Source organism: Perca fluviatilis, chromosome 15 (genome assembly GCF_010015445.1).
Source record: "Perca fluviatilis chromosome 15, GENO_Pfluv_1.0, whole genome shotgun sequence".
Taxonomy (NCBI): Eukaryota; Metazoa; Chordata; class Actinopteri; order Perciformes; family Percidae; genus Perca; species Perca fluviatilis.
Genome location: NC_053126.1, coordinates 13,349,291 through 13,362,309, shown reverse-complemented (window position 1 = coordinate 13,362,309; position 13,019 = coordinate 13,349,291). Strand labels below are relative to the sequence as shown.

Below are 13,019 nucleotides of genomic sequence, written 5' to 3'. Positions count from 1 at the left end.
TGAGGGCCTCTAAAGGGTCCCTGTGGGTCACGCAGAAGAGATATCCTCTGTGGGTTGTCTACAATATATCACCTGTTACTGTATAGACTGATGATCAATGCAGTTAATGAATGAAGACATTTTTGAGTGCAAGCATACAGTCACGAGAACAAAGGTTAAGATAAACAGGGCTTAATTGGGTGAAACAATTTTTTTTGAGTAATTTTCTCTTGTAAAAAAGCAGTAGCCCTTAGGCCTCTTTGTGTGTATGTTGAAGTTTGAGTGAGAAGTTGCAGACACTGCTGGTGCTGGGTGGCCTTCGGGAACAGGCTACTCAGGATATCACCTTTCTTCCTCCATCTCTCTTTCTCTCTCTCTCTCTCTTTCTCCCTCTCTGTGTGTGCCTGTTGTTGGACCAACGGTTGTTACTTCCTACATGCATAACGCTACATTTTGACATGTCACCACGAGCCGACTCGCTACGCTCTGCGTGTGGTATGTGTGTTTAGGTATGCGTACAAGTGGGTGTGAATGTGCATTTTGGTTATCTGACTAGCAATACCACACAGTAGTGATCATTTAGTACTTCTGTTTTTTAAGTTGGCTCACACTCTTTTTTTTTTTTTCCTCTGCGACTTAATTCATTCATACTTTCTGATGGTCTTCCCTTTCTCTCTGCCTTTTCTTCTCTGCTGTCTTATGTTGTTTCCAGTCCTTCGCACCCTGTGTCTGGCAGCGTGGTGAGGAGGATGTTCAATGTTTATAAAAGAAATATCTGTGAACCAGAGCGCTGCCCCTGGGGTGGTACAGTACGCGATGGTTATCTGGACCACACCGGGAGTGGCCTGGTCACGAATGAACTACTGTACTTGACGGTGCTGCACTGTCTCACTTTCTTTGTTTGGACATGAATGGAAAGGAGAGGAATAAACTAGTTGTAAACACAGGAGCTTCGATGCTCCATCCCCTTCACTCTCTCCCCCATTCACATCTCTATCTGTTTTATACCACTTTTGCACTCACAACGCATGTTTGGTGCAGCCGGATGAAGTTCAATAAAAGTGGTAGCCGCAGTACACGTGAGATTAAACTCGGGCGATGGTGCAGACAAAGTGGTACACTTTTAGGGGATTTCCTTTCTTTGGTCCCATTATGAATAACCTTCACTCAGCAATTATGGTTCTGACTTATCTGTCAAATGCCAAAAACTTCAGATATGTGTGGAAGCTCTTTATCTCGATGTGCTCATCTCCTAATATTTGCATAACAGTAGTAGATGGGAACATATATGGATTAGCATTTTCTTTTGCCAATTTCTTTGGAAATTATCATTACATTTTGCGCTACATTTGGATGGACACGTTACTTCTGATATTAAGAAGAGTAGAATGTTCTTTTTTTTTTATAATTCTTTTATTTTATGCCTTATTAGATAGCCCACAACAGAGAGATGACAGGAAATGAGGGGAGAGAGAGACGGGGTATGACATACAACAAAGTTCCCGGTCAGATGCAACCTGGGGACGTTGCAACACCCAGTCAGCACTTTAACCCCTAGGCCACCAAGGCACCTTAATAAGAGTAGCATTTTGGGTGAATGCTGATTCATCCCATGTCTTTGAACCAGTCCGATGGGGGTAAAAGTGTCTAGATTGCCCTCTTTCTCAATGATGTAGACTGTATTTTCTGCAGTCTAGTAACCCTCTACTTCCTCATGTGGTGTTCACATTGTGGCTTAAATGCCATCCTGTACTCCATGAAAAGCCTCTCTGGTCAGCATTGCAGCATTTTAGTCCACCACAAAAGCAAACTGTGAAACACCAGCCTTTTCTTTGCTGCTGCTGCTGCTGCTTCTGCTGCTGCTGCATGCTCATAAGTACAAGAATAAAGCTGATGTAGCTGCTAGAAATTTTCCCACAGTGGAAAACTTCCACAGGCCAGATTTGAGGTGCAGTTTATTTTCTATACTACTTTTTTTTTTTAAATGTCAATAAGGGTTAGAATTTGCTTGTTAAAAATTGGAAACCCAAAGCAGTATATGGGAATAGCCTAGCCAAAACAAAAAATAGAAAAGTTCAGGATGTCATCTACACTCAACAGCTGCTGGACAGTCGCAGCAGTTGTCTCTGAAAAGAAATGAAGTTTTGCAGGAAATAAATGTCACTTTTGCAGAAGCATACAGAAGACATACATACGGGAACATGTCAGTCAGTCCTCAACACTCTTAACATTCAGCCATGCTCAGCTACATTATCACTGCCCTCTTTCCCACCCCACAGCTAAATTCACCCGGGCTGTATATCGCGTGTGTGGTAATCATGGCATTATGGGACAGTTTGGTCATCTCTTACACACGCTATGCCCCACTTACTTGAACAGTATCCCCCACTTCTCCACACTTCATTTCAAGCACTAACACTCTAAATCACACACATATCCCTTTCACTGAAATACAGTATCACCTTTGTGTGCCTGCAGTAAAGAGCTGGCAGTTTTGGGGTTCTCATTAAAGCTCATTATATTCATATTTGGCATTATTAGCCTGGTCAGCAGAAGGAGCAGAGAGTGCAGAGAGGGATTAGAGACAGTGAGAGAGTGCTGGAACGGTCAAGTCTGTTTTACCACACGGTCCAAGACATGCTGGGAAGTTCCCCAGCTGATTTCTTACCTGCTACCAATTTACTGCTGAACTCGAGTACATGCAAATGTCTAGACATTGACATTAAAAACACATATTCTACCTCTGTCTAAACATATGCACGCCAAACTTGTGCTCCATCTCTCTCTCACGCACGCACGCACACACACACACGCACATACGTACGCTCATACGCTCATATATAAAGATAAATATTCAAACGTGCTCATTCACACACACAGTTTGTCAACAGCTGCAAGGTACACAGCATGAACTGTTATCATCTGTTGGGCAGAATGAACGGAAATCAAATTTCCTCCTCTTTATATGACTCACACCAGCGAGCGATGGTAATATGCGTAGCGAGGTCGAGTCTGTCCAGCAGACATCAGCTGTTGATTTTCTCACTGTATGTGTGTATGTGCATTTGCGTGCGGATTTGTGTTTCATTCTGAATCCATCTGTGTCTGTTATCGTTGCCTGGTTGTGTCTGTTTGCAAATGCACAACAGACTCAGTGGGTTAGCGACATGCTATCGGAGCATATAAATTTTTTGCATGGGTCCATGAAAGTGTTAGTGTTTTAGGGTAATTTAGGGACACTATTTGGGAGTTGTGGGTGAAAGCTAATAAAGGGGATTATGTGATGGAGACACTGAGGAATCAGTGCAGCCTTATACAGGTTTAGATGTTTGTATTTATTACACTAAGGAGAAAATAAAGCAGAACCAATTAGAATTTGTATCACACACCCCGTTGGAATATCTATGTGTTGTTTTGTGTTTCTGCTCATAGGCGTCCCACAGAACAGGTGTCCGTCCCACAGGAAAGTGGGCTAAATCCTGTGCACCTGTGTTCTTATGAAGCAAAGGAATTTCTTCTTGGTTTAATCCTCCTGGCGATTTTCAGCCTCTTGCTTAATAACTCCTCCTTTTTCTTTCCCACCCCCTCCTTTCCTCCATGTCTCCCCCTCTTCACCAACCCCTCCTCCTTTTATTTCTCTCCCTCTCTTGTCTTTGTCTTTATTTTCTTTCCTCCAATTCTCCTTTTCTTTTCTGTCTCCAGGGAATAGCCTCTGTTCTGCAGCGCAGGTCTGACAACGAGGAGTACGTGGAGGTTGGCCGCCTCGGACCCTCTGACTACTTTGGTGAGTGCCTCTGGGCCGATGAAGCCTTTTCCCTTCCCAGTTTGGCACCACACACAAAAGGCTATGGGTCAAAACAATAAGTAGTTTTTCATATCCTGAAGGATACTGTAAGTGATACAGTATGACAATGGGAAAGGTGGAATTATGCTGTAAAATGATGTTGGTCTGGAACGAGCAATTATCAGCGGCAGATTGTTTCCTTGATAAAGGGTTAATCAATTGGTCCATGTCACAATGTCAGAAAATAGTAAAAACATGCACATTACAAGTTCCTAGAGCCCAACATGTCGTCATCAAATATCTTGTTCTGTCTCACAACAGTACAAAAGATACCGGAGATATTCTGTTTACAATCATATGAGACAAAGAAAAGCAGCAAATATTACCTTTAAGAAGCGAGAACCCGCTATTTTTTGGAATTTTGCCTGAGAAATGATGTAAATGATTGTAAATTGATTATGAATATTGTAATTTTCTGTTGACAACTCGATTACTAACATTTCAGCTCTAAACTAAATGTAGTGTTCTTACAAACATGTCACATTTCCATCTATTTTTCAATGTGAGAGATCAGAATAAAAATGCTTGGAACAAAAGCAAACTGTCATTGAATGAACTGTCTGAGCATCAGTGGTTTAGTCGTTTTCTTCAGTACGTTGCTTTTTTTTAGTATTTCTTCACAACTTGTTCTTGCTGTTTTGGTTTGTTAGTTGTCTGCTGTGTGCCAAAAACAGATTACTGATTACTGATGCTGAAATTGAATTCATTCTAAATGACAACATTACTTGTCATTTGTACACAAATGATACACATTAAGACAAAACTATTGACTGCCTTCTCTCCCTCCTTCTCCTCCAGGTGAAATCGCCCTGCTGTTGAACCGTCCCAGGGCAGCCACCGTAGTCGCTCGTGGTCCGCTCAAGTGCGTGAAGCTGGACAGGCCCCGCTTTGAGCGTGTGCTGGGGCCGTGCTCAGAGATCCTCAAGAGGAACATCCAGAGATACAACAGCTTCATCTCCCTCACCGTGTGACAGGTCGGCCCCTTCTGGGCACCACCAGCAGGGGTGGGCAGCAGCATCAGAGTTTGGGTCCGTGGGTGGGAAGAGGTGGGGACGCGGGGTAAAGGACATTGGTTTTACATCCACAACTACAGGGCGCTCATTTTCTGCCCTTTTTTTTCCCATTTTGCGCCTTTCTTTTCTTTTGAGCTAGTGCACTTTTACTTGACCCGTGCTGTCACGTAGCTTCATGTCAAAACCACCATGCAGGAGTGTAAATATCAGAGTGAGGACAGAGACCATTCAACTCATTATACACTGTAAATGAGTCACGCTTCTAGAATGACAAAGAATGGCGTTTGCACTTTCATGAATTTATGAAGGGTTAGGATGAATTCAGGAAATAAGAAGGAAGTAAAGTCATGTTTACGTACAGCGGGAGGAAGTGAATAGACATTTCTTTTTTCGCTGGCTGTTTGCCTTTTCTTTCACTTCCGGGTGTGCGTGGTGCCATTTCTAGGTCAAATCAGACCTGCACTACACAGACCTCTGTTCCCCTGAGACGTAGATGTAGAGGTGCGAAAAATTATAAATTATTGGCTGTTTCATTTTTAGTGCTTCTTAAGTGTGCTTTTATTGCTATTGTCAGTTAGAGGGTTTGTTAAAGGCAGTGGTATGTTTAGTTAAGATTTTAATAGTATGTAGCGTCTGCCAGCAAAATTAACAACAGGTTGCTTTTTTCTCAAAGAATTCCTCTCTGTCCACTCCCAATATTCCCTGAAGTGGCTCAGTCTGATCTGTGAGCTGTGGGATTCCAAAGAAGCAGTAGTGTTATCAATCCGGTCCACATGCACACAAACAGTCTGAAACCCACAGACATGAAACACACAACCATACTGTATGTGCTTACACTGTCTCAGGACTATATGAATCCTCCACACTCACATAGACACACACACACACACACACACACACACACGTCTTGCCTGATGCTTTTTTTTTAAGCTGATTTTGTTCTGTGTTAAATTGCTAGATGAAAGCTTTTGCACCACTTTAGAGTTTGTAACGTTTGGTTTGATTTAGCGGTTTTTAAGACATGACTTATATGCTATAAATATATAAAAAGAAGTAAAAAATATACTTGTGTTGCTTTCCTTTGATCTACTGTAAGCTGTCAAAGTTGCACAACTGACCCAGCGACTGATGTTGTATAAAATGGGACCTTATGAAAAGAATCTTTCTATATTCTCTGTCTCTCCCTCTGTGTATGTCTTTCTTTCATCTATCAAACCATCTTGAGCAAATAAAGATAAGCTTCTGAAATCCTCTTGATTTGAGTCATTATTTTCTCTTGATCAGCACCTCTTTGTCCATGTATGAATGTGACTCTTCTTTACATTTTTTCCCCCGTCGTTTATCCCAAGTTCTGGCATCCTCTCCACCTTTCTTGACTGGACTTTGTTCGCTCTCTTTCCCTTTATCTCATCTGATGCCCACACGCTAAATCCACTAAACATTATACCTCAATTAATCTCTTTTGTCTTTCTCTAAAGTGCAAACTGTCCTCTTCAATCACACTTTTCACATTTCTTCCTGCAGGTACCTCCTCTCCATCCCGGCCTCCCTTTGTTCTGTCTGGCTCCCTCCACTCTTCTCTGCTCTCCATCCTTCTCACATTAGGCCAAGTGTCAGTCATCCGTCAACCTGAGCTGTCAAAGCTCCTCCCAGCCAGCATACACCACAGTGGACTAAAGCCTCCACAGCCTTGACACATTCCTCTTCATCTTAATGCCCACTAAATCAACTAAGGAATGCGCCCCCAACTCGCCAACATTGAGTTTAGTACCCTCCTCCTCACAAGTATTGCGCTTCCACCTGCAAGGATTGGGGATTTGATTTCCAGCACGAAACCGTGTCCACTCATGGCAGATCACCATGAATAACGTATCAGAACTTCATTTTCATACACATTCATGTCATGCATGACTTGTTTTTCTCTCTCCTCATGGCCATGCTTACTGGTACGTTGTCAGTTGTCACTTTGTTTCAGACTACGCTAACATTTCAACACTGCTGACTCTAAAAGAAATGTAATAAGTATTCTCCTTTGTCAATGTGCAGATCTGTAAATGTTTGAAGAGGATGCAGCTGATGTAATTATCCTAAACACACAGCTTGATAAAAAGAAGGTAATTCTAGGTACTCTAACGGAGGATGAATTGATAAAAAAAATTATATACAATTTTACATGGCTGGAAGTTCCGGAAAAAAGCTAGTAAGTGGCCCTTGAGTTGTGATTGTTTAGTTAAACTAGTATTTTCAAGGTAAAGAATTCCTTTACTTTTAGTCCAACAAAGACATCCTAAAAAGGGCATCAGAGCAATCATAACAAGCACTGAGTTCCAATGTAAACAGATCCATCTCCATGACAACTAAACGTCATCAGTGGATGGAGTTTGTGTGGATGGATTGAAAAAGCTAGAAGTGGAGCTTGAGCTGGGATAGTTTTGTCAAACAACCACCATGTTCGTCTCTCCTAAAGAAAGCTTTTTTCATAACACTGGTAACATCAATATGAAAACTCAACCTGAGCTGATCTGTTTTTTTTTTGCATGTGTGTGTGTGTGTGTGTGTGTGTGTGTGTGTGTGTGTGTGTGTGTGTGTGTGTGTGTGTGTGTGTGTGTGTGTGTGTGGGTTTCCAGAGCACCTGATTAGGCAGGACCATTACTGGGCCATCCTGGGTGGGCTAGCTGGGGACAAAACTTGGCACTGTCGCATGAGCAGTAAGATGAAGCCTTGATACCATGGCACTATGCCAACCGAACAAACACACACACACACACACACACACACACTCACACACTCACTCTTTTACCAACTGTTAATTTAGGTCACTCAGTTCTGTGTTTGGGTCCTTTATGCTTTCAGTCCCATAATCCGTCATAGGGCTCCTATGGTCCCACTGTGCCTGTAACACTGATGCCAAAAACATTTCGCCAGCTAAGCTAACATCAGTTCAGGTAACTGCACTTTCACATTGAAAGCAACATGATCATCAGGTTAGGAGAGGCTCAGCCATCAACACTCACAGACGGTCAACAAAAGCCAATTAAAAAGGACTTTTTTTATGTATTAATTCTAACTGACAAAATGGTTAAAGCTTCTCAATTTTATTCACTTTTACCTCAAGCACTGCAAACATTTTGCTGGGCGAACATCCAGTGTGGAGGCTGATGGTAAGGTATTTTTACTATACGTACATTTTTGTTGAATGTTCAATCACTTTGTCACTGCAGATCACTTAGAGAGAACAATCAAACAAGTACAGAACTGAACAAGGTTATATATATAAAAACCTTTGGTTCAGTATATATTTTGATCTTGTATGCACTGGTAGAGATTGCTTAAATGCCTCTAGGCTATACTTTGTGTTTTTCTAGTTGTTTTTATGAGTGCAAACATATGTTTTTCCATCTTTTGTTCACAGCCAGCTTGTTACTCATTAAATGATTTCAAGAGTTTTCGCTGTGCCTCTCTCTTTACTCTCATTTAGCACAAAACAGAAGCGGCCCATGAGAGGAGGAAAGCAACAGTAGCAGGGACTCTGGAGGACGAATGACCCCGACTGCACCACCACCACCTCTTCTACTCCCTTCATCCCTTTATTTTTGCTGCTGCAACTTGGCTCTACTACAACTTCCAGATACTCCCACAGTGGAGTATGTTTGGTGCAAGACTCCTGTGTCTAAACAAACAAGAGGCCAGACTTGGTGATTTGGTCGGGGAGGAGTAGAAGGAGGACACAGAAAGGATGCAGAGGATAAAGACGCAGGCGGAGGAGGCGGTGAACATGCAGGAGGAGGAAGGGGAATGCAAAGAAATGCTGCGCCAGCTTCACTGACCTCTAATATGTTCCCCTTTGGTTTCTAAGTGCACTCCTGAGTGGTGTGAAGTCCACTGAGAACCACTGAGATACATTTGAAAGAATTTATCCCAGCATGGGAACGTTTTGCCTCCTCATTTACAGGATGGCTTCTTGAGTGCATCCCTCCAAATTCCAAGTTTTATATAAGGGTCGCCAAAAAATTTACAAGATAAGATGGCTGGGAGTGATTTGGTATTGTATGTGTGTGTGTGTGTGTGTGTGTGTGTGTGTGTGTGTGTGTGTGTGTGTGTGTGTGTGTGTGTGTGTGTGTGCGTGCTTCCATGTATATTTGTTGCATCCCATAACCAGACATAGCCACCCATGATCTCATGAGAGGATATTTTATTTGGTGCTGCATATTTAGATCTGGCACAGTGAGCCTAGCCCCTGGGCGTGCAACCTTCAACCCCCCCTCTCTTTCTTTCTTTTTGTTTCCTGTCCTCCTCTCCTGCTTTCTGTATTCCCATAGCCGCCATCTCTGCTCCCTTATATCCCCTTGTCTGGGGAGATCCAGGCTAATTAAAATGCCTGCTAACACTAGGCTACAACCTCCACTGATTCTCCCTGCCTTCTCGCTCCTCCATGATCCCCACAAATCAACCCCCAACCGCCTGCGCTAATGACCAGAGCCTTTGATACACAGCTCTTTTCTTGTCTAGATATATTAGGTGTGGCGACCTGACTGTTCCAGAGTTCAGCCTGGCTGGGTCGAAGCTCTCGGTCCAGGGGCATCTCATCTCTGCCTGGTCCCCAATTCTGCTGCTCTGATTCTCAGCTCTAATCGTGACCTTCTAGGGTCAAAGGTCACCACCCAGGCCTGGTCACAGGTGATTGAGCAATAGTGAGGCTGATGGGATTGAAAGGTTAGGGATGCGAGGGGGTGTCGAGCCGAGGTCAGGGGGAGAAGGAGAGTCAAAAATTGGGTCAGGAGATCATCACAAGGTCCGGCTCAGTTAAACAGCAGCCCTCAATGTAGTGACGACAAAATAACTTGGGGGCCAGTAATGGTTTCACTGGAGCAAAACAAAAAACAGAGTACCAACTTGCACTCCTATAACATGCTTCAATCAAAATCAGTGAAGCTGAACCAGAGATACAGTGTTGTTTATGCCACACATTTGTCTTCCTGATCAAAACCTGGTGCCTACATTGCCCACAAAGCAACTGCTCAATGGTGTTTTTTGCCCCCAACTGCTCCTTCCAGGCAGCGCTGCAACCGCTGCCTGGAAGGAGCAGTTGGGGGCAAGGCACCTAACCCTAACCTTAACCTTAATAAGCACAGATGAGGAGTTACAGAGGTCTGGTAAGCTCACTTTTTTCTAACCCCACATCCCCGAGATTTTTTTCTTTTTTAAACAACTGATGCTGACTCAAGTGACTCCCTTGAGGAAATTTATCAGATTTTGTGCAGCTCCCTTTGGAGCCACAAAAGGCTTTATACAACTTTCATCACAAATGCAGTAGTACTCCCCAACACCTGTAAACAGACTTTGATGTGTCATAACGACACAGTTCTCCTATTAACAAGGCAACCATCATCACTAACAGACATGAGCCAATTGAAATGATGGTTCCACTCCCTGGTGCTGTCTTTAAAGGGACACGTCCTTTGCTATTTGTCCACTGCATGACACAGCTGACTGCCTCAAAGAAAAGAAAGGAGAAAGAGAGAAAGCTTGAAGTGAACGAGGGGATGAGATACCATCTGTTTGTTTTTCTGCTTTTCTTTCCCAAGCTTGTTATCGTTCCTCATTTCCTGCTGGACGACAAGTAAATAATTCATATGTATACATGTACCAACACTGAGCCCAGGCCTCCCTGACTCGCCTCAATTTTGGCCTCAGTTTCAAAGCTATTCCCAGCAAACGGAGCCTTAGTGACTAGCCTTCAAACGACGTGTAGAAAAAACAAACAAAAGACTGAAATGTTCTCCTAAAATTCTGCATGCTCAAGGGGAAAAGAATGGGTCAGTAGCATTTTTCTGAGTGAGATATTCCATCATGCACATGACTCTGCAATCCCCTGCCCACATTGATCCCGACCCAGCACAATCCATCTCTTCACTTTGACTCTGTCTTCACTCCCTGGGGAGGCAGCTCAGCAATTGTTTCAATTGTTCCTTTTATTCCAGTGCCTCCTACTCTCTGAGGAATCGTTAGGGTTTTGAGTGCAGATCATAAAAGTAGTCGAACTCTGCTCTAATAACATTAGGAAGATAAAGGAATGCAATGAGCGAAAAGTCCCTGTTGGACTGTTTACGAAATGGTCTCAGATAATGTTAATAAATCTTTGGCTTTGAGACATTTTAGATGGATGATTTGTTCCAGACTCCTAAAGCATCTCATGTTTCAAAATCAATTGGCAGCTTTTGAGATATGATGCTTCAACTTGGAGAGGGTGTATTGACATTCTTCAATATCTGGATAAGATTTGGCATCTTCCCCAGGAATTACCAATTCCTGGGGAAGATGCCTATTAGAGATGCCTATCTGATCTATTAGACGTGAGTGCTTCACTAAGTCTACATCCCTCACATCCCAGAGGATTCACCTCATCCCCCAAAACATAGCCACTCACTGCAGGTGTGCAAAGTCACAAGGCAAAGGCTGTCAAGTGTCTCCTGATTTCCAGGCCACCCTAGACATCCCCAACCCTCCAGCCCCTCCTGAAGGACCCCCAAATCCTTTCAATGTCCCAGCTGTACCCTGAGCAATGCCCGCGGGCTGAGGCAGTTGCTGGGGAGCAGAGTCCACAGGGGTGACCCGGCTCTCCCTAAACCCTGCAGGAATGTGTGGATTTGAGTGAGTGCTGTAACCAGAGAGGACTCTCCTATCTTTAAGCCCATAATGGAGCCACTTCCTGTTGATAATCAGTTTGTTGTGATCTCCCTCTGCCTTGGGATTTTGACACTTCATCTTGAGTCCTTGGAGAGGAGGAGGAGAGGTGTTATTATGGTTCTGGTCTGTGTACCATAATGACATTATGAGCTGGCATCAAAGGCTTTGGCAAAAAGTTATTTTTCCAATGTGAGTCCTAGATTCTACAACAAACCTCTGAGTGTGCACATAGGCACACACAGGTGCATGCATGCAATAGTCGCCCAATGTGTCATTCGTTGATAGAGGGCATAGATTGCCTGACATCAAACAAGTATGGGGCTCTTGGGCTTCCTTGAGGGTCAGCAGACTGGGGTGTGTGTTGGGTGGGGGTGACGTCTCTGGTTCAATTCTGGAAAGGGCATTTTCTCCTTTTTTCTTGTTACTTTCTACTCTTGACTGTCAAATAAAGGCAAGAATACCAGTAATAAAAGAATGCTGGTCTTGCTAACTCCATCCTGCCCCCCCCTCTCTTTTATGGCCTCAAATAATAACAACAACAATAAAAGAGCTAAAAACCTACTGTAATTATTTTTTTTAAAGCAGCTACAGTGTTTCTTCCAGAGGAGCTAGCTGGTAGCTCATTTGGTTAGGGGGCTCACATTAACAACTGTTAATCGTTACCACGATGCGTGCGAAATAGCATGGTTCGGACCATAAACATAGGTAGGGCTTCTCTCCTGGAGGTTAAGTGCTTTGCTCAGTTAGGGGTGGTTGCTAAAGGAATGGCACTGTGTTGAGGAAAATCTCAAACACAATTCAGGGCCCTGCTCTGTCACAGTACACCTCACGCTGTATTGGGCCCTGCAGGCTGATGGTAAAATGATGAGTAACCAGGTGCACCAAGGTGGATTTTCTAACTGGTCGTAATCACCCTTTAATCCAGGGGTTTTCTTTTCATGGTATCTTTTCCATCAAACCTTTGCAATCCTTCCTCATCTTCTCACTCCCTCTCTACTCCTCTTTCCATCCAAGTCTTTCCTCTTCATCTCTGTCACAGATAACGTCGCTCAAGTCAAGCAGAGAAATCTCCCCTTAATCCCCATGGTGCAGACCCCTGCCCCCCTCCCACATGCACATCACCACCACCACCATCACCACCATCATCACGGCCGCCACTAGTTCCCTCATCTCATGGTCGCTACACCATGAGCAGGGCGGCCTATGGCTAGTGAAAGACAAGGGGAGAAGGAAGGGTAAATAACGAAGTGAAAGCCCCATCTGACATGCCAATTGGTGTAATTATGGGCTTATAGGCTCCTAATACATTTCTGAGGACAGCTTTGTGAGCCCCCTCTGAGAGCTGAGCTTGTCTGTCACGTTATAAAGGCAACTTGTCATTGGACCTGTGAGTGATTCATTTTCCTATATTTATGATATGTTTTATAATTAGTTTTCATATAAGGCTCTCTCATGGACCGCACGTCTACTTCTTGACTCTTAATATTAGTTTCTTG

The 13,019-nt window shown here is 43.5% G+C and overlaps 1 protein-coding gene across 4 annotated transcripts in view; it reads left to right on the top strand.

Moving 5' to 3' along the window:
- prkar1b (protein kinase, cAMP-dependent, regulatory, type I, beta) overlaps positions 1-13,019 on the top strand; it is an 86,503-nt gene that overhangs the window by 59,642 nt on the left and 13,842 nt on the right. For 3 of the 4 annotated variants that reach the window (XM_039824082.1, XM_039824084.1, XM_039824083.1), the window contains 2 exons: positions 3,682-3,763; positions 4,622-6,084. In XM_039824082.1, coding sequence (XP_039680016.1) covers positions 3,682-3,763; positions 4,622-4,794 — 255 coding nt within the window. In that variant the 3' untranslated portion in view covers positions 4,795-6,084. Of the gene's footprint in view, positions 1-3,681; positions 3,764-4,621; positions 6,085-13,019 lie in introns of those variants that run through there. The other variant, XR_005641817.1, reaches the window with a different exon arrangement.